Source organism: Fonsecaea erecta (genome assembly GCF_001651985.1).
Source record: "Fonsecaea erecta strain CBS 125763 chromosome Unknown Scaff3, whole genome shotgun sequence".
Lineage (NCBI taxonomy): Eukaryota > Fungi > Ascomycota > Eurotiomycetes > Chaetothyriales > Herpotrichiellaceae > Fonsecaea > Fonsecaea erecta.
Window position 1 is genome coordinate 176709 of NW_017387246.1, and position 18938 is coordinate 195646.

At 55.3% G+C, this 18938-nt stretch overlaps 8 protein-coding genes across 8 annotated transcripts; 5 read left to right on the top strand and 3 right to left on the bottom strand.

The window, feature by feature from the left end:
• Positions 1 to 1347: 1347 nt before the first annotated feature.
• Positions 1348 to 2951, top strand: AYL99_03328 (hypothetical protein; the record flags this gene model as incomplete). The annotated part of the gene is made up of 3 exons (XM_018834844.1): positions 1348 to 1522; positions 1584 to 1642; positions 1704 to 2951. 3 exons carry the CDS (start codon positions 1348 to 1350, stop codon positions 2949 to 2951), a joined length of 1482 nt encoding a protein of 493 aa, XP_018694494.1.
• Positions 2952 to 3235: 284 nt separating this feature from the next.
• On the bottom strand, positions 3236 to 5074 carry AYL99_03329 (hypothetical protein; the record flags this gene model as incomplete). The annotated part of the gene is made up of 3 exons (XM_018834845.1): positions 3236 to 3972; positions 4066 to 4898; positions 4959 to 5074. The coding sequence occupies 3 exons, from the start codon at positions 5072 to 5074 to the stop codon at positions 3236 to 3238; spliced, it is 1686 nt and encodes a 561-aa protein (XP_018694495.1).
• A 246-nt stretch (positions 5075 to 5320) lies between these two features.
• AYL99_03330 (hypothetical protein) lies at positions 5321 to 7314 on the bottom strand (the record flags this gene model as incomplete). The annotated part of the gene is made up of 4 exons (XM_018834846.1): positions 5321 to 6713; positions 6768 to 6891; positions 6952 to 7172; positions 7229 to 7314. The coding sequence occupies 4 exons, from the start codon at positions 7312 to 7314 to the stop codon at positions 5321 to 5323; spliced, it is 1824 nt and encodes a 607-aa protein (XP_018694496.1).
• A 1207-nt stretch (positions 7315 to 8521) lies between these two features.
• AYL99_03331 (hypothetical protein) lies at positions 8522 to 10294 on the top strand (the record flags this gene model as incomplete). The annotated part of the gene is made up of 2 exons (XM_018834847.1): positions 8522 to 8588; positions 8661 to 10294. The coding sequence occupies 2 exons, from the start codon at positions 8522 to 8524 to the stop codon at positions 10292 to 10294; spliced, it is 1701 nt and encodes a 566-aa protein (XP_018694497.1).
• A 993-nt stretch (positions 10295 to 11287) lies between these two features.
• Positions 11288 to 11980, top strand: AYL99_03332 (ribosomal protein L17; the record flags this gene model as incomplete). The annotated part of the gene is made up of 1 exon (XM_018834848.1): positions 11288 to 11980. The coding sequence occupies one exon, from the start codon at positions 11288 to 11290 to the stop codon at positions 11978 to 11980; it is 693 nt and encodes a 230-aa protein (XP_018694498.1).
• A 326-nt stretch (positions 11981 to 12306) lies between these two features.
• Positions 12307 to 13773, bottom strand: AYL99_03333 (hypothetical protein; the record flags this gene model as incomplete). Its single annotated transcript, XM_018834849.1, has 2 exons — positions 12307 to 13621; positions 13676 to 13773. The coding sequence occupies 2 exons, from the start codon at positions 13771 to 13773 to the stop codon at positions 12307 to 12309; spliced, it is 1413 nt and encodes a 470-aa protein (XP_018694499.1).
• Positions 13774 to 14431: 658 nt separating this feature from the next.
• AYL99_03334 (hypothetical protein) lies at positions 14432 to 16060 on the top strand (the record flags this gene model as incomplete). The annotated part of the gene is made up of 2 exons (XM_018834850.1): positions 14432 to 15824; positions 15900 to 16060. The coding sequence occupies 2 exons, from the start codon at positions 14432 to 14434 to the stop codon at positions 16058 to 16060; spliced, it is 1554 nt and encodes a 517-aa protein (XP_018694500.1).
• An 891-nt stretch (positions 16061 to 16951) lies between these two features.
• On the top strand, positions 16952 to 18658 carry AYL99_03335 (hypothetical protein; the record flags this gene model as incomplete). The annotated part of the gene is made up of 1 exon (XM_018834851.1): positions 16952 to 18658. The coding sequence occupies one exon, from the start codon at positions 16952 to 16954 to the stop codon at positions 18656 to 18658; it is 1707 nt and encodes a 568-aa protein (XP_018694501.1).
• Between the last annotated feature and the right edge of the window lie 280 nt (positions 18659 to 18938).

Genomic DNA, 18938 nt, shown 5'->3' on the forward strand with positions numbered 1-18938 from the left:
TAGCCACGCTGACAACACCACGGGCAGAAACGCAGGCAACAGTGTCATCGGATCCCCCACCGGTGAGACTGTCGTATGCTCTTCCCTCGTTTGTGTAGGCGCCATTGTCTTTGGAAGTGACTGTTTTCTATCCTCAAACTGGTAAATTGTGTTGACGCCGATTTCGCGCCAAAGGAAACTTGCAATCGTGTGCCTGTATCCATCTTCTGGTCGGCCCCCAATCTTCTTCAGCGCCGGTGTGAAGTGGTCACTCTGGCCGTGGAGTGACACTCCATCCCATTTTCGGAAAATCCAAACGAGCACCGGGGGAAACACTCAAATTAAAAGAATCGGGCTCGCCGCTTCGAATGGTGGCGAGGGGGCCTGACTACGAGCGTGAACGCATGCCGGGCATTTTTGACGAATCAACGTTTGTGGTTCGCCATTACTCGTATGGAAGCGTTTACTTCAGCAGACCACCAATACAGATGTAAGTTCCCCCAAACTACCAAGGCATGATGCTGTGGCTTTCATCGCATGGCGCTGCAGCTTCCTGGCGATATCTCAGTGGCCTTGCAGCATGGATCGACACCTAAGGCGAACGACGCTCCTATTTTGGGGGCTGCGGAACTGTCCTAACGCCGTCAATTCAGTGAGGTTTTGTGGCAACAGCAGAAAAGGACTGGCGCCGGGACCACTTTGTTGGTAGAGGAAGGTGTTTCTTGTGCACTGGCCGCCTCATGGCCAGTGCTTGCTTTGGCCACAAATGCTAACCCGAACCTGCAGAGTTAGTAGCTGTCCTCGACGAGGATTGGGCCAACAATACAATCTAACCCCGTTACAAGGCATACTCTATTCAATATCAAATTGACTTCGAGCATCAGCACAGATGAGTTCCTCGTTCAACGTCGATCAGGTTCATATTGGGCGCGAGCCGGCAGGTTTCTTGTCTCAATCTCTCGTTCCCTTGTGCCCATCCGTTGAGTGCCTGACCATATCCCAGTCCTTGCTCTTTGACCGCTGCTTCATGTGCATCTCTGGTTTGAACGGCTGTTCTCCTTTCCAATACGTCATCTCACCCTGCAGCCAGGTCTCTGTCTCTCTACCTGTGATACATTTGAAAGGGCTGTATAGAAACAGACGAGCTATACTTATAGCATTACCTATACTCTTCGCTTTCAATGCGTGAGCTCTGATGCGTATACGTGTTGATATATCCATGCGTCATAGCAACTTTGGGTTGAACGATACACCGGTCCTTCTCATACTTTTCCCCTTATACGCTGGAAAGAAACATATATCAGATTGTACAAAAGCATACCAAATCTTCGAAACGCGGCCTGTGTGGCTTGTGAGAAAGAGGGAGAAATGGAGCAGCACCTGTGGGGGTCTCAGCTCGGCAACAAAACCGCAGAGACAATGAGCATCACATTCGATGTATTCGAACAACCGTACTGGCTTCCGGGAGAACACATACGTGGGTCTGTCGTTATCAGAGTGCCATATTCAGCAGCCATCTCGAGTGCCAGGATCGACCTCGAAGGTATGCATGCGAAGCCACATGAAAACGCCTTGAGATCCAGCTGATGCGAATGCCGCCTCAGGTTTGTCATTGATTCACAGTGTGAACAAGGACCGCAGCAGAGAGTTTTCAGTACATAAAGTAGATGGAATAAACTCCTCTTTGGGACCTGTACTTGTCGAAGCTAACAAACTACTTCTAGTTTCTCTACCAGAACCACGACGTGCGTTGCGTCGCCAAAGTCAGTGGGGAGGTCCAAAAGTCTTCTTACCTCGCAACATATCGGATTCCCTTTGATTTCCTGATATCTCGTACGATATCATCGAACGCAGACAAACTGCCCGCCGGGTGTCTCGAGCTCCCCCCGACGACGTTGATCGGCGGCCTCGCGTGGAGCCCTCGCCACGGCAGAGTCTTCGCGCAGCCCAACATTTCGTATCATCTCGTGGGCGAAGTGGTGCTCCTGGATCAATCGTCACCGAGTACGTGGACTCTGAGGGAAGAAAAGCCGATCAAGATCTGGAAGAGCTCCTCGATCATGCCGCCAATCAGTCTGGGCGACTTTGCCGCCGAATACAGGACCGTCGCCGAGACCCCGTGTGCTCTCCGCAGACTGGAATCGCCCAAACTTCGTCTCCGAATCTCGACGACAGAGCCAGCGGCGGTGGCGTTCAACTGTCGCCAATCGGACCAGGTCGCTAACGTCGACCTCCGCGTCTGCTTCTCACGACCGGCTACTTCACACGCGGTGGATGAACGGCGACTTCGCAGCCTCCTCGCCAAAGTCAAGATTCAGGTGCAGACCTGTCTCCGGGCCAAGACATTCTACACTCCCGTCGCCTTCGAGAAGGTCCCAGGACAGGCAATGTTGACTCCGACGAGCAATTGCCGGATGAACGACCAGGCATTTCAGCTGGGGGCGTCCATGGGTCTTCCCGTCGAATCAGCCGCGCCTTCTTTGGGTGGTTCCCTCAAGGAGGCTTATGACGGTCCCTTCGCAGTGGCGGGGAAAGGAGACGATGATGAAGAAGAAGAAATGAAGTGGGAGACTCACAAGAGGCGGCGCAGTGATGACGGTGCACAGGCTTCGACAGCTGACTACAGTCTCTGGCACAGCAGCAACCTCTTCCGCTGCCCGCTCACGATTCCGCACGGTCTGGTCCCGACGTTCTGGTGCCCCACGGCGAGCCAGCAGTATAGTTTGCTGCTGGACGTGAAAGTTTCTGGGCTCAACACAGAGCAGACGAAGCTCAGGCTCGAAGTGCCCCTGCAGATATTCTATGACCTAGGCCCCTCGGCGACACCGGGTGGGCCGGTGTGTCGGCGTCTGAGGAGTGTCGCGACGGAGAGACGCACGGGGTATGACCAGGACGAGGAAAACGACGAGGACGTCTGTACGACGATTGTTATGCACGATATCGAGGAGGGGGCCCCGCCTATGTACGTTTAGGTAGATGATGGGTTCGCTTGGAACAGGTGGTGTCCGGTGTGATATTGACTTTGGATTTGGTATTAATCGTTGTTGTCGACTGTGTCCGCCTCATGTCCCTCAATATGACAGTAGCCAATGGTTTCCTATCTAAACCTTCGTCTCTCGACATACATATTTATGAATATGTATATATATATATATATATATATATGTGTGTGTGTGTGTGTGTGTGTGTGTCTGTATATCAAATTGTGTGTGTGTGTGTGTGTGTGTCTGTATATCAAACAGCTCCATACACTTTCTCAAACTGTAGGACCAGACGCAGGTGTTCGACTCGCATGCTCCAGCACCAGAGGGAAAACGGCCGCCATGCATTCCTTGTCGCTCGACTCGATGAGATGTGGATAGAGCTCACGCTTAGGATGCTGCGAGGTGAAGCGCCACAGAATGTATTTCGCCGCCCGGTTGGTGTCCGCTCCCCCTTGATAGTCCGGAAAGCAAGCATTACCCAGCGGTTCCTCGCCGGACTCGATCCGGTGTTTGAATTCCTGCACCCTGTCGAGGAACAGGAAGATGGGTCGCCGAGGGAGGCTTGGCGACCGGCACATCTGCCCAAAAGACTCGAGCGTCTGGAGCATCTCAGTCCCCGGCTTGGGCGCCCTCGGACCATTGGGCCTCGGTGGTGGCCGCGCGTGGGAGAGCAGATTGCACACAAAGACGATGCCGACGAAAGGCACCGGCGGGTGCATGGCCGACGCAGAATCTCGACGATTGGGATAGTGGTAGAAGGTGAAGTTGAGGCCATTGAAGGCCAACGTCCACGCCTCCCACGACCCAAAGTCCTCTAGGGCCGACCACGACCCTCCTGGTAATCGGCGCACCCGCTCGACGAACTGAAAGACGGCACCTGGCAGACCTAGCACGAGAAAGGGTGTGCCCGTCTGACGGGCTTCGGCTCCTGGCCCTAGCTTGGGTGTCTCGTTGAGCCGAGAGGGTAAACCAGAAGAGATCGATCTCGGAACTAACTTGACGTAATTGCCTGTGGAAGAAGACATCGACGTTAAACTCCCCCTCTCATTGTTCTCGTTGTTGTTGTGGCTGTCGTGTCAAGAAAGCAGCAGACATTGCTTACCAGGGAACTGGCCTTGTTTACCCGCCAGGCTTCCTGTCCACCATGCATTCTGCCTCTCGGTCCGCAAGATAATCTCGATGATGTCGCCGGCTTTGAACGAAAGATCACCCTTTTGCTGACCCTCAAAGTCAAACAACGCGACTGCCTGTTCGACTGCACTGAGAGGAGCTTCTGACGACCCGGGGGCGATCTTGGGATCCGGACCAGTTGTTACAGGTTCCTCATGGTCGTCCTCACTTACCACCATCTGCCCCATTCGTGCTGAGATAGAATCCCACTGAGCGCTGTCATCGTCGTCGTCATCCGAAAGGTCTTCCGCGATATTTTGCGTCTTGATCAGAAACCCGATGTAATCCTTGATGGCGGCCTTGTGCTTCTCGATTTCGGCGTAGGGAATGCCCTCGTCAGCGAGGTCTTTCTTGAGCGCCTCCCACGACGATTGATCGTTCTTCTGGTGCACGGAGAGGATGCTCGGCGCACGTCTGCCCTCGCGCAGGACCTGTACACCATCCTCCAACACCTTTTCGATGCGCGAGAGCGATTCTTGGGAAATGCTTTGCCGGAAGGTGTTGATGTAGAGGACGTGATTCACAATGGCCGCTCGCGTCTTGTCCAGGGCCTTGGGCGCAAACATGAACCGGTCGAAGACTCTCTTCTTCGCCGAGCTTAGGCTCTGGTACTTCTCCACCAGACGTCGGAGTTCCTCCATCTGCTTCTCAATGGTGGCGACCATTCGCAACAGCGCCTCCCGCCGACTGGCTCCCCGCCGATTGAGGAGCGAGTTGGGGTTCTCGGCATCGTCTTGCAGAGTCCGGAGGAGGACATTCAGGGTGCTGGACATGACTTGGGTCAGCTCCCACGGCCACGAAGGGGCAAAGCAACGAGACACGCACGAGACGTCGGCCTCAAGCACCCCAAACTTTTCGGGGGCGTCCCTCACGGCACGGAACGCTCTCCAGGACAAGTCGACAACGCTGATGAAGTCTCCTGCACTGAAGCCAAAAGACATTGCAGCCTCGTCACGCCAGGGTTCTTCTTCCACTACCTTCACCAAGATAGAACTCTTGAACGATGCGGCTGAAAGGTCTCGCCCCTCCTCAATCTCGGGGCATGAGTCTAATCCCGCCTGGGCTTAGTTGGTGCCTCTCCCACTGTCAGGCCGACAGCCTCGGGGTTGGTGGAGAAAGAAAGCGGCAATCGCTGCCGCGTATACGAGGAAGTAAGACCATAAACCCTGTAGTTTTGCTGGATGCTACTAGCGTTTCGAGCTCGAGGCTTCGACAAACTCGAACTCCTCGCCCGACCACTGCAACTGCGTCGTGACTTTCTTCGCATCATCTTCCGCATCGGCCCGCTGCTCCGGCTGTCCTTCCTCTACACGGTGGAGACTGTAGATACTCAGCCCATGAAACAACAGCACCAAGGAACCCGACTTCCACAGTTTGCGGACCTCGCTGCTTGAGATCCGCAGGAAGGTGATGGCGAAGAAACCAATCGTCAATCCAATCAATGCTGCCGGAAAGGACAGCCACGACCACCGGACGCCAACGCACGTCTGTACTCCCAGCGTAGTTCCCACCGCAAGGGGACTTGTCGAGTTGTCGCCTTTTTGACGCATCACCGAAGTGATTTGATCTGCAAGCCCGGCAAAAGCAGTCTCAAGGCGCGCAAGACCCGTGTCACCCTGGTTGTAGAGATTGACCATCCAGGGAACGCCTTCAGGAATGCCGTCGATGTCTGTCACGTACGAACCCTGGAAAAGCTCCACCATGAGCGCCTGTATTCCACCGCTCGGGTTGACGCCAAGCGTCCAGACGCAATCGTTGGGCCAGCATTGCTGGTTTGTTGCAGTGAAGTTATATGGCGTAAACCCGATGTCCGAGCAAAGGTCTGTGGGGTGACGTGGTTTGGCGGTGGGCGCGCAGGATATTTCGTTGCCATTGCGCCTGACCGAAGGGAGAACCAGGCTATACCAATAAATGAAGGCGGCACCCGCATGGGGCATGACCGTTGAGGAAACTAAAGTCTCGTGCAAAATGCCGTTACTGACATTGCCGGTGTAAGTATTCACACAGGGAATCAGTTTACATCGTGCGGCGAATGCTCTAGAACCATCACCCTTGGGGCTATTCTGAGCCGTGAGGATGTCAATGTTCACGAAGGACGTGTCTGCGTCGTCACTCTCGTCGACCACGTACGTCGAATTGGCGACGACAGCTCCGGGACCGATCTGACATCCGGAAGGCGTTGTGTAATTCAGCTGCTCGCTGGTGGTTGTATTTAGAATCGTTTTGGAGATATCGGTGCATGAACTGCACATGGCGACCGTGGTATACGTGTCACTGGCATTAGTGGAGAACGTACAGTTTCCGGTAGCACAATTAGGTACGATGGTCGAGGACAGATTGGCAGGAGGATTGATAAGTCCCATATAGATTCCGGCCGTCATGTTTCCATCGGTAATCTTGGAGTCGCCGTTGGCGAAGTACGAGCCAGCACCATAGTAATTTGTGATTGGGATCGTCGCCGGCGCAGCCCCCGCGCCCTGGGCTGGACGCAAGCACTCATGGTAATCGAGGATTTGCTGTGAGAAGGGATCGATGGCGGTTGCTAGCACAGTGATCAGAGCACCCAGCGCCGCCAAATGCCTGCATATTGGGCTCATCAGCCTTTGCTCGAGGACTCTGGAAGGTGTGTCTTACCGGCCTCGGAGATCTAGTAGTAGTAAGAACGAGCCCCATGGCCCTTTACTCGCAGAGTCAAAATGCTCCAGGTCACCAGCTTCTCGAGGTTGGGTAAACCACAGCCACTTGAGCCTTGAAATGCCTTTTGCGGAGAGAAAACGTCAGCCCAAGCGGGGTGGAGGACAAGCCAGAGTATTCGTACCCGATGCTACGGGAAGGATCAAGGCCGATTTGAGGATCGCCGTAAAGATAGCAATCAATGCGTTGATCGATATTAGATGCGGCCATTCAGGCAGAGGCCGGCCTTGATGGACGGTCAGCGTGATGACGATGGCCACAAAAGCAATGATGGCAATCAAGAGCCCAAGAGCCTCGATGCCCCATGCCGATATGGCATTGCGTGTATGGGACTGATTTTCGTGACTTGCAAGAGATCAGGGTACAGGCTAGTAGACAGGGAGACACGATTAAGATCTTACTGTCGCAAGAGCGACCGCCCTTGTCGTCCACTGGCGGACTTGACGCTCTCCGCCACGGTTTCGGAGGTTGTCTTGGAACTGGGCATTGGCGGGAGCCTGTGATGACAAGGTCGACGATGAGCTTTCCTGACTGACGGGATATGTCTGTCTGAGAATTGCAGCGACCAGCAAAGGATGGAAGTACGAGTACAAGGAATGTAAGTTGGACACCATCCTCAGTGTGCAGCCGTGCGTCGCCTGACTATTTGACACCTTCCCAAACACCTCTTGCGAGACCCATGGCATGGGTCGCCTGACTGGGGTCCATGTCGGTGTTGGAACACGGTGGCGGCGATGCACGCGGCACAGCAAATGAAAGGCAGGCTAGCTCTGTAACTGCCCCTGTCGAAGAATTTCGCTATCGCCAGGGGTCGCTTGTATCTCCTCGAAACACGAGAGTCCAGGAGCGCATGGAATGTTACACCGTGCCTCTAGCAGGTATTCGTTGAACAGTGTAGTCTTTTCAAATGAGGGGTGGCCGTCGGTATTGACGACGTTGGTATAATATCATGCTGAGAATCCATCGTCGACAGGGAACGGGTGGTCCCGAGGCACGAGCCACCAGCTCTTCATTTTGGCCCCCGGGGCTGCCTGACGGGCCAGACTGTAACTAATGCGGTGCTTCGCGAGGCTTAGAAAGGCTTGTACTGGGCTTGCCTCAGGCTAGTGAGGCTGCGGGATGTGAGTGGTGGTGGCTTGCAGGCTTTGATTGACGAAGCGGAGTCGCTGGTGTGCCTCCAATCCCGGCTTGGTATGTCCGAGGTTTCAGGCGCATACATTTACTGAACTCCACGATAGAGATGGAATCGGTGGCACCTTTTGCTCTATGTGGTCGACGGAGGTGGAATGGATCTGTCTTGAGGACGAGGTAAGTTGTAATAGTAGAAAGCAGATCCCGGTGACGGTGAAGCCGTAGAGGACCTTCGGAGGAACAATTTTCCGTCTGCGCATTCTCGTCCGTTTGAAATCTGGAGCAACAACAATCAACACCAACACTGTGACACCCTTACCGAGTAGTACCTCATCCATGTCCCAGAATATGGAACACCCTCCAAGTCCTCCCTGTCCAACTCCTTCCTACACTTCACTTCTCGGCCCCCAGCCGCTGGGGATTTCGGCTATAGCATACGATACCCGCAGCGTCTTCCCCGCACACTCCAGCATAAACCGCCATCTTTATCCCCCATGATACGGCTCCTAGAACAGTGCTGGCAAGAGAAGGCTTCCCGACGCCTCGTTCCCCACCCCGTAAAGATGGTCGTATTCAAATCCAAGAGGCAGATTGATATTCCTCGTCTCGATCTCCTATCACTCTTGTTCGGTAAGGGTTAACCATGTTCCCCCATCGTCCGCATTGTCGGCCATGGCTCGTTGATTAGTTCTCCTACTGCAGACTCGGACCAGGGCTTGGCCTTGGAGGAGACCAAAATCCATGTGCAAGCTGCAAATCCATCCAACAGCATCACCAAGGCCAAGAGCCGCAAATTGCTGAAACAGGTGGCATATGTGCTTCGACACCGGTTCGGCATTGGTGCCTCGGGACCAGGGATCGATGTTGTCCTTACCGTGCTCAATGGGAGTCCATTTGCCCCTGTTTTCTTCTATGGCGTCGTCGCTGCTGGGGGCGTCTTTTCCGGCGCAAGCACTGAATACCGAGTGGAAGAGTTGACCCGTCAAATCGAGGACGGAAAGGTCACGTTGTTGGTGTGTTCACCAGAATGCGAGGCGCGCGTGGTTCAAGCGGCCGAGGCCTGCGGCATTGCGAGGGAGCGAGTTTTGATTCTGGACAGCTCGATTCCACACAGCTGGAAATTGGTCTCTGTGGCGGACCGGTCAGACCTGCTTCAAGAAAACTCGGGAAAGATGCTGGACTGGCAGCGCATCACGGACCGCCGCACACTAGAGCAAGTCACGACATGCCTATTGTATTCTTCTGGGACGACCGGTCTGCCCAAAGGCATCCGCATATCTCACAGGGCTCTTGTATCAAACAATGTTTGCACCATGGACGTCGCCCGGCGGTACAGAACGCTCTGCCAGAAGGAAGGTCGAGAGTTCACGTTCAACACCATAGCCCATCTGCCCATGTCCAACATTGCTGGGATCAGCTTGTATTCAACGAATCCATTCTACATGGGCGGCACGACTTGGTGGATGGAAAAGTATGACTTTGACTCATTTCTCGAATACCACCGGCGTTATCGCCCTGCGTACCAATTCAGCGTGCCGCCGGTATGGTTACGGATTGCAAAGAGCGACAAGGTGACTGATCACTTTGACGCCCTTCAGGTTGCCGTCACTGGAGCGGCCCCGATCGGAGAAGACATTGTGCGAGAGGTGAGGAAGAAGTTGGGTCGAGGCCGTGCTCACATGGCTCAGACGTGGGGAACAACGGAGACGACCGGTGTCATTACTGCCACCGATTGGCCCGCATATGCGAAGGACGGAACGTGGAGCGTCGGAGAGCTATGTCCCAATGTCACACTCCGAGTTGTCGACGATGACGGCCAGGACCTCGCTGAGGGTCAAACCGGAGAGCTGCTCGTTGGAGGCCCCATCCTCGCCCAAGCATACCACAACAGGCCACAGGCCACGCAAGAATCGTTTCAAGACGGCTTTTATCGCACGGGAGACATCGGGGCGTACAAGGACGGTCATGTTCGCATCGTCGACCGCAAGAAAGAACTCATCAAGTACAAGGGCTCCCAAGTTGCCCCTGCAGAGCTGGAGGCGCTCCTCACTTCTCATCCTCGGATTGCGGATGCCGCGGTCATCGGCCTGTGGCATGATCAGCAACAAACAGAAGTACCGTGTGCCTACGTAGTTGCTCGGCAACAATCTGGCAGCGGATCCATCACAGCTCAGGAGGTGGCCGAGTTTGTGAAAAACAAAGTCGCAAGCTACAAGCAACTACGGGGAGGTGTTTTCTTTGTTGATCAGATACCGAAGAGCGCTTCCGGCAAGATACTCAGAAAGGAGCTGCGGTCGAGAGGGAGGCCGCCGACGTCTATACAGGCCAAATTATAGAAGGATCGATAGGTGCTGACTAACTTTGAAGGATAGATACATATAAACACAATATACAGTCTTCAAGAGAGCCAAGAAGAAACACCCCACGGAGGATTTTTTTGGTTTCTTGTCCACATTGATCAGCTTGATTGATCACATGCACAGAGAGAGAGAGAGAGAGACAGTTGCAGATGCTCCCACCTATAGCTCTCTCCGCCTCGTGTATTGTCTGTCACGCTTCCACCATCCACCCCACCCGCACCAAGCCAGCAGGTAGACAGAGCTTCTGTGCATGTTTGGGAAGAACCGGTACCATCGCGAGTTAGGGAGACAAGAAAGGGTTATGTATGTATTTATGTATGGGCACTACTCTGGTGGATGGGCGAGGCAGGGATCTAGATAGATGTAGGAGGACGAGGAGAAGAAAGGGTGTCACAGCCTCGTTCGCACCGGAAGGGGATACTGCAGCAGGCGGGCCGAGCAGGGCAGGATTGCTGAGAAATGCAATCATCGGCGTAAACCATACATGAAGGACATTGGTATCTGCCCTTCAGATCAATTCTAGCTACTCCAACTCTGCGGATACACGGTATTTGACAGCAACTCTACGTCCCAATGATGACAATTATGATGGTGTTGGAACAGCGTTCGGAGAATTACCCTGCCATACGGGCTTCGTGGTCCGCCGTGTTTCTCCGAGTCCGCGGTACGGTGAACCATGCGCTTCATCGGGAATATAACTTCCTCGATTGAACAAAAAGCTTTCTGCATCGTTGAAGGAGGCCACCTGGAGCCCATTGACACGTTCCGTTGACACGAATAGCCGATCCCCTGTCTTGACAATCTTACTGCGATGTCGCTATAAACACACCATAGCACCGATCCTCTTGGGGGGGAACAACTTCCGTCTCGCACGAACAACGACCACGACCCTCTCGTTTCCGAACGAGATCGACCTTCCACCTCTACCACCACCACCACCTCCTCCTACCCCTTTTTAGAAAAGGCACAATGTCGACGCTCAAATACCGGCATTTGGGCCGCGACTCGGCACACCGGCGCGCCCTGCTCCGCAACCTGGTGACCTCGCTGATCGCCAACGAATCGATCTCCACCAGCTGGCACAAGGCCAAGGAGGCGCAACGGCTGGCGGAGAAGCTCATCACGCTGGGCAAAAAGAACACGGGCGCGGCGCGGGAGCGGGCCAAGACCATCTTCTTCGAGCCGGAGCGGGAGGGCCACATGGACAAACTGTTCGGCGAGCTGCGGGCCCGCTACGCCCACCGGCCGGGGGGTTACACGCGGGTGCTGCGCCAGGAGCCCATCCGCGAGGACCAGGCGCCCTCGGCCATCCTCTCGCTGGTCGACGGCCCGCGCGACATGCGCTTCAGCATGACGGCCAAGGCGCTCGTGCGGCAGCGGCGCGAGAACCTCGACATGTCGGAGGTCATGGCCGCCAACATCCGCAAGGTGACGCGGTTCCGGCTCGACGGGGAACAGGCCCTGGAAGAGGAGGTGGGCCGGCTGGAGAGGGACCAGGAGGAGCAGAGGGAAAAGGAGCGCAGGGAGTTTGAAGAGGACGGCACCGTGTACGAATGGGTGAGGGGCGAGAAGGACCGGCCGGGCGATATCAAGGGGAAGGAGAAGAAGGGCCCTGGACGGCTGAGGAGGCAGAGGGTCGGTGAGGACAAGGCCGTCCCTTGATTGGGAGAGTCAGTTACTCTATCAATTCTGTGGAGGAAAAAAAAGGAATTCTCTGAAATTGTATTACCATCAGCTCATCAGGGCCAGGGGGGTTTCACTGAGACGAGTGCGATGCAATGATCAGACATGTATTTTGTACAGCATATGGTGCTAGAATCTAAAAGTGCAGCCATCGATCTGTATTCCACCAAATCAACCAATGTCAGTCAGTCGGGGGGTATCAAGTTCTTTTTCTATCCCGACATTCACTCTCGATACACACATGACAAGAAATCCTCTCATAATCAAGTGCGACTCAGCAGACTCATGTCCGGCGGAGAGCTGCCTCACAGCTCCAAATCTTCATCTCGATACTGTTCCCTTACAACCCTGTAAAGGTAACCGGTGCTCACAACAGCAGGCACTTCATTGGTCACGAACAAATCAACGTCGCCAGCCTCGACAAAGTCATATAGTGGATTCCTTGCTCCTTCTTCTAGTCCTTGACGCAACTCGCCCGCTTGAAACGGCACAACCTTTCCAGCCTCGCCATATTCGATCAGCTTGAAGGGATCGTAAGGGTACGCTGGGGAGAGTTTGTACGTTGCTGCCAGCACGATGATGGGAACGCGGTGGAATTTGGCAGCCTTGATGACGGCCTTGCTTCCAGCCGCCGCGACCAGAGATCCATTCGTCAAAACTGCGTGAGCGTCTAGAATGACCTTGCTGGCGCGAGACATGACTGCGAAGATTGCCGAATCCGGAATCAGGATGACCGTGATGCCAGCCGAAGTCAACGTCTTGGAAAACGTGTCGTTGGGGAGATTATCCTCATCTTCTGCTACCGCTTCTTGATTCCCGGTGAGCAAGGCGTGCGTTTTGAGGTGATTGTTGGGATATGCTTCGGCATGGACGACCGTAAACTTCCGCTTGGAGGCGGCTCGAAGGAGGAAGCGCTGAACCGTCAACGAAGACGAATATGTGAAAATTGTTTCGTCTGGGTGGATCTGGTCGAGTGCAGCAGTGGCGATTTCATCGTCGGCGGCATTGATTTCATCAATGATCTCTTTGATGCCTTTTATCACTTCGGGACGGAGATTCGACGGGAGTATTCCTGAAGCCTGCATTTGTGGAGTGGCTTGACCGCTGCGGCTCAACGGCGAGTCATGTCCACCAAGCATTCGCATTGTCGGATGGGCATTGATGCTGAACATGGAGGTGACGGGGCGAGCAGTCTCGGGCGCCCCAGTGCGCGAACTGAGCAACGGAGGTCGGGGGCTTGCCGTGCCTTTGTGAGGCGAAGGACTGGGCGAATCGCCATTCATGCCCGCGTGAGAGAGATATCTTGAATGGGGAGGTTCCAGCGTCGCAGGCGAATCGAGGTCGGTATCACCACCAACCGAGCTCGACTCGTCCCCCCCTTTTGTGCCTGCAGCGTCATCTTCGTCTTCTTCTCGTATGATGCCCAGGACTCGGCGGACGATGTTCCCAACGGCGGGTTCATGAGGAGCGGCTTCGATGAGTTTTTGGCCCACCTCTGTGACTCTTTGGATCAACCTGACTGAATCGGCTTGTTTAGTTAACTCGACGGTGCGGAGCAGCAGGAGAGTAGTGACAACAGCGCAGCGTTTGGAGCCTCTTATTTGGCGTCTCTTGAGCAATCTGGACACGCATTAGCCCCACCATTGCTGTAAGAGTCACGGATGTAGGACGCACGAAACCAGATATGTTGTCGAAGCGTCGAGCGGCTCCGTCGACAAGACCTTTTGGAAACTGGCAAACCCCGGCGTCAGGGACGCTGCAGGGGGGGCCATGTTGGTGGCTCCTCGACCTGAGTAGACGATGTGCAAGGAAAATGACCGGGTCTGGGATCCAAGGAGAAGAGAGGGGCACAATAAACCTGTTCGGGGTCTGGTCTCTGCAATCTTCCTCTACAGCAGCCCCCTGCAGGCTGAACAGAGAATTTTTTTTGGTAGAGGAGGAGGAGGAGGAGGAGGTGGTGGTGGTGGTGGTGGTGGTGAGCAAATAGAGTCGCATGCCACCACATTTCATTCACATTTGGAGACGCGGAAAGCCACCCGCGCGTCTGTCTAGTCGCTCCCACTTCGCAAACTGAACCGGATCAGCTGCGCCAGTCACAGCCACCACCTCCTCCTTCGTCAATAAGAGCTTCTACTGCCCGGAGCTTGATGATCTTGTCTCAGTCGTCTTCTTCTTTGTGTCCGCAAACGTCGGTTGGACCTGAAAGGAATTCTCCCCACCATACTGAGCTGGACTATGTGAGCATATCGTGTCCTCACATCCGCTAGCCACAGGCCACCCTATCCCTATCCCGATCCCGCTGCTCGCCATTTCCCCCACTATCGCCTAGGATCGTCATGCGATCACGATAGTTGAACCCGAGGACACTGCTGCCCAGAAGCCGATGCGTCGAGCGCTACCGAGTGTCCGTGCCTGCGTCTCTGGTGGGAGATGAACTCCCTCAATCTCATCTCCTCCCGAGTCATCGGACAGTCTCCGTCCTCTTCTCGTCCTCGGTCCCGGTCACAAGGTGACCTTCTGAAGAAGGAGTCCGGCGATGAGGAGTTTAGGGGAAGATCATACAGCGCGGAGCTTACGGCGGAGTTGAAGAATGAGCCCGACGATGTTTTCTCAGACAAGCTCCCCGCCGACACAACTGCCGAGGACGGCGAACCTGCCATAAAGTCTGAGGATGAGAAGCAGCCTTTGCTGTACACGGGCGACAAGGAAGAAGATGCCTCAATTTCAGAAGGCTGGCGCTTTCTCTTCAAGAAGCTGACAGACGCCATCACCACCATTTTGGCTGCCATCGGCGCCCCCGTGGTCTATCTCGCGAAGTGCTTCAGGGATGAGGAGGGGAAGTTCACCATGGTCCCAGGATGGCCGCGGAGGGAAAGGGCGCTCAATGCCAGCGCTGCACGTGCGATGGGGCTCTCCAATGCAGCACAAGACGGCAGTTGGCCAAACGAGAAGCCCACGCACCGCGCTCTTCACGAGACGAGGCTGCGCCACTCCTATTCCAGCGACTCATTAGATCCTACAACGTCAGATTCGGACGCAGAACATCGCAAGGCGGAGCGCGCTCAGCTACGGTCGAAGCCGAAGCGCGAGAAGGCCGTGCGGGAGGACTCGGAAACCCGACGATCCTCCATCAGGATCAAAGAGCAAAATGATGTTGCTCTCAAAAGACGAAAACAGAAGAAAGCTGCCAGTCCCTTGGCTGATTCCACTCCGTTGACCGTCGACAACATCAAGTCCCCGCGATCGCCGTCCCCGTCCCTCAAGATCACTCGATATCCTCATGCGCCGCAACCCCCCCGGCCCCTCGTCCCTCGACGTCAACCCTCTTATGCCAACCTCATTCCCCGGTCTCCAACCCGCCATGGCCCGCCCCTCCAGCAAAAAACGCTGATCCTCGACCTTGACGAGACGTTGATCCATTCTCTGGCCAAAGGGGGGCGGATGTCGTCGGGCCATATGGTTGAGGTCAAGTTGAATGCCCCTGTGGCTTTGGCGCCCCCTCAACCTGGCCAAGCGACCCCGGTGATTGGGCCCCAACATCCTATTCTATACTATGTGCACAAGCGACCTCACTGTGACGAGTTTCTGCGGAAAGTCGCCAAGTGGTATAAGCTGGTGGTGTTTACAGCATCGGTGCAAGAATACGCCGATCCGGTGATTGACTGGCTGGAGCAGGAGCGGAAGTACTTTGTGGGCAGATACTACCGGCAACATTGCACATTCCGCAATGGGGCGTATATTAAAGATCTCAGCAGCATTGAGCCCGACTTGAGCAAGGTCATCATTCTGGACAACAGTCCCGTCAGTTACATTTTCCACGAAGGTAAGCCATCTATCTCCTGAGAACCAGCATATCATGCCATGGTTGAGCCCGAACTAAGACGAGGGTTCATGACAGACAATGCGATTCCGATCGAAGGATGGATCAATGATCCGACCGACAACGATTTGCTTCATTTGATACCCATGTTAGAGGCGCTGCAGTACGTGACGGATGTGCGGGCACTGTTGGCACTGAGGAGAGGAGAGGCAGAGGCGGCGAGCGCCTCGGCCTCGTAGACGCTTTGGGGGAAGGGGAAGGAGGGGGGGATATGACCAGGACGATACATGTGGCTGGAAGACGGGCTGGAGAGGGGGGACACCTAGGGGGTTTCGTGTACCAAAAGAAGAAAATCTGTGCTGTGCTGTGCTGTGCTCTGCTGTGCTTGTTCCATGGCTTTTAGGCTATTGTCTGTCTTTTTCCGTGCCTTTCTTTCTCTGGTCTCTCTGTCTACGCAGTAATTACCTCGTACTTACTCGCTTTCACCATTCCCAGCACCCATGGCGTGGCCTAGTAGTGACCCAATATCCGTGATTCCCGAGCACTAACTAACCCTCCCCCTCCCCCTCCCGTGGGTACAAGCACACCGGCGCTTCCCCCGGGCCTTATTCCTGCGGTGTAATATCGTGTCCAATGGCAGGCCACTTGATACACGTCTATGACACGGATTTGTGGTGTCGCAGGGCGTTCTACACCCAAGTGTCTAAGGTACATGATGTCCTGGGCGTCCAGAGATGCTGATTGACGGAAAACCCAGTGACTGACGCATTCCCTCTCGCCTCTCATCCCGCTCTAGTTTTTCTAGCCTTTTATCTCCTCACGTCCTTCGTCCTTCCTCCATCGTCGTTATATTAATTGTGGTGTTTGAACTGGAATTGACAGAAACGGAGTACATTCCCTTCCCCCCCATTAGTGGCTTGTCATCGTTTTTCTTCCTGTCCATCACTGCGTCTTGGTCAGCATTTTATTCTTCCGTCTGGCGGTTTCCCGCCGTCTCTTTGTGTTGGATTCTCCTTCTCTCGACTCCTCGATTCTGAAACTGTTTCGCTTTCTCCAGCTGGACACTGGACGCAGCAACCAGCAACCGGCAACCGGAGGCAGTCATTGATTGGGATGGCGCAGATTAGACCATGTCCATGAGCAGTGCGTCCACCCACAATGGGTTCGATCCAGCGTCTCCTTCTCCTTCTTCTTCCAGCACCGACACCACCGTCGTAGCCTCTCCCTCCTCGTCCAGGTCGATCCCTCCTCTACCCAGCTCAGCAACAAACCAGAGACCCTCCTACCTGGATGTCCCCTCCTTTCGGCCGTCGCTTGACAGCACCTACTCGGAGCTCTCAGAGCTCTCGTTCCGTTCCAACGAACTCCAAGCCGTCCACCCTCTCGTCCGCAGCATATCCCACGATTCTCCTCCACACTCCCGCTGGCGAGCTGCTTGGGATTCCTTCTACGTGACCAACTATGGTGCCATGTTGGTCCTTGCCTCGCAGGCCTTCGGGGTCGGCATGAACATCAGCACCCGCCTCCTCGAGACTCCAGGGACCCATGGCGAACCCATGCACCCGTTCCAGATCCTCTTCGCTCGCCAGTCCATCACGGCCCTCATCTGCACCACATACGGCATCTACTTCAAGACGACGCCGTATTTTCCCTTTGGTCCGCGTGGTGTTCGCTGGCTGCTGGTGTTACGGGGCATTGCTGGGTTCTTCGGAGTATTTGGATTATACTTTAGCCTGCTGTACCTCCCGTTGAGCGAGGCCACGGTTCTGGGTTTCCTCTCGCCGATCCTTACCTGCTACCTCTGCAGTTTCATCATGCCCGGGGAAATCTTCAGCGTGCAGCAGCAGATTGCCGGCGTCGTCAGCCTGATCGGCGTCCTCTTCATTGCCCGGCCCGCCTCGCTCTTCTCGCTGGCCTCGTCGTCCACCCAGCCGGCCGACGCCCTGGTAAGTCCTCCCGTCAACTCCACCGTGACGGCCGAGACGGCCCAACACATCACGCCCGAACAACATCTGGCCGCCGTCGGCATCGCCATGATTGGCGTTGTGGGTGGCGTCGGTGCACTGACTGCAATCCGTGTGATCGGCACCCGCGCCCACGCCTTCATCAGCATCAACTACTTCAGCGTGTGGTGTAGCGTCGTCTCGCTGGTGTGCCTCATGGTCTTCCCTGACGTCAAGTTCCGGCTGCCCGGGAATCTTACGGAATGGAGTCTGCTCGCCAGCCTCGGTCTGTGCGGCTTTGTGATGCAGTTTCTCCTGACAGCCGGCCTGGCATACGGCGGGCCGAGTGAAGTCAAAAATCAACAACCCGCGGCGAAGATCAGGGATCTCGAAGGGTCCGGTCCGGCCCATCTGGGACACCCTGTGGGCGGTGAGCATGCTCATTGCTCGACGAAGCCGACCACAAAACCGTCGGGGACTCGTGCGACGGCCATGTGCTACACGCAGATGCTCTTCGCGCTGGCCGGTGACAAATTGGTCTTTGGCGTCACGCCGGACACGATGAGCTGGATCGGCAGCGTGTTGATTCTTGCAGGGGCAGTGTGGGTGGCTGCCGCCAGGGACTCGGCAACGAAGTCGAAGCCGAAGCCGAATGCTGCCAGCACTCCCGGAGTGTCTGGCGGGTTGGAGGTGCCGAGGGAGGACGCACAGACGAAGGAGGCCGCTTCTCACGAAGAAGCCGTGGGCTTGATGAGCGGCCGCCAGGACTATGATGATGATGATAATGATGACGACGACGATACCCTTGATGACGGTGCGCGACAAAACAAACACGGCAAGGCTCTGGAGAGTCTGGAAATGCAAGAATTACGCCGAGATACGAGCAGGCCCTGAAGAAAGAAGGGGTAAGTTCGTGATGTACGGTTGGAACCTACCCACCTAGCTAGCCAGCCAACCAGCTAGCTACCTAACTACCTTCGTGTCATTCATCCATACATGCATACAGGGACGTTCAAAATAAAGGGGGGGAGTCGATCGGCCGCAGGGACACACGGGAGCGAAAGGGACACGGCTGCGAGCTTCAGGGAAGGGGGAAGGGGAGGACAACCAAAAGTGGGGGCGCAGATATACTAGAAAGGAGAACTTAGGGGAGACGCAGGCGTTCTGGACAGGA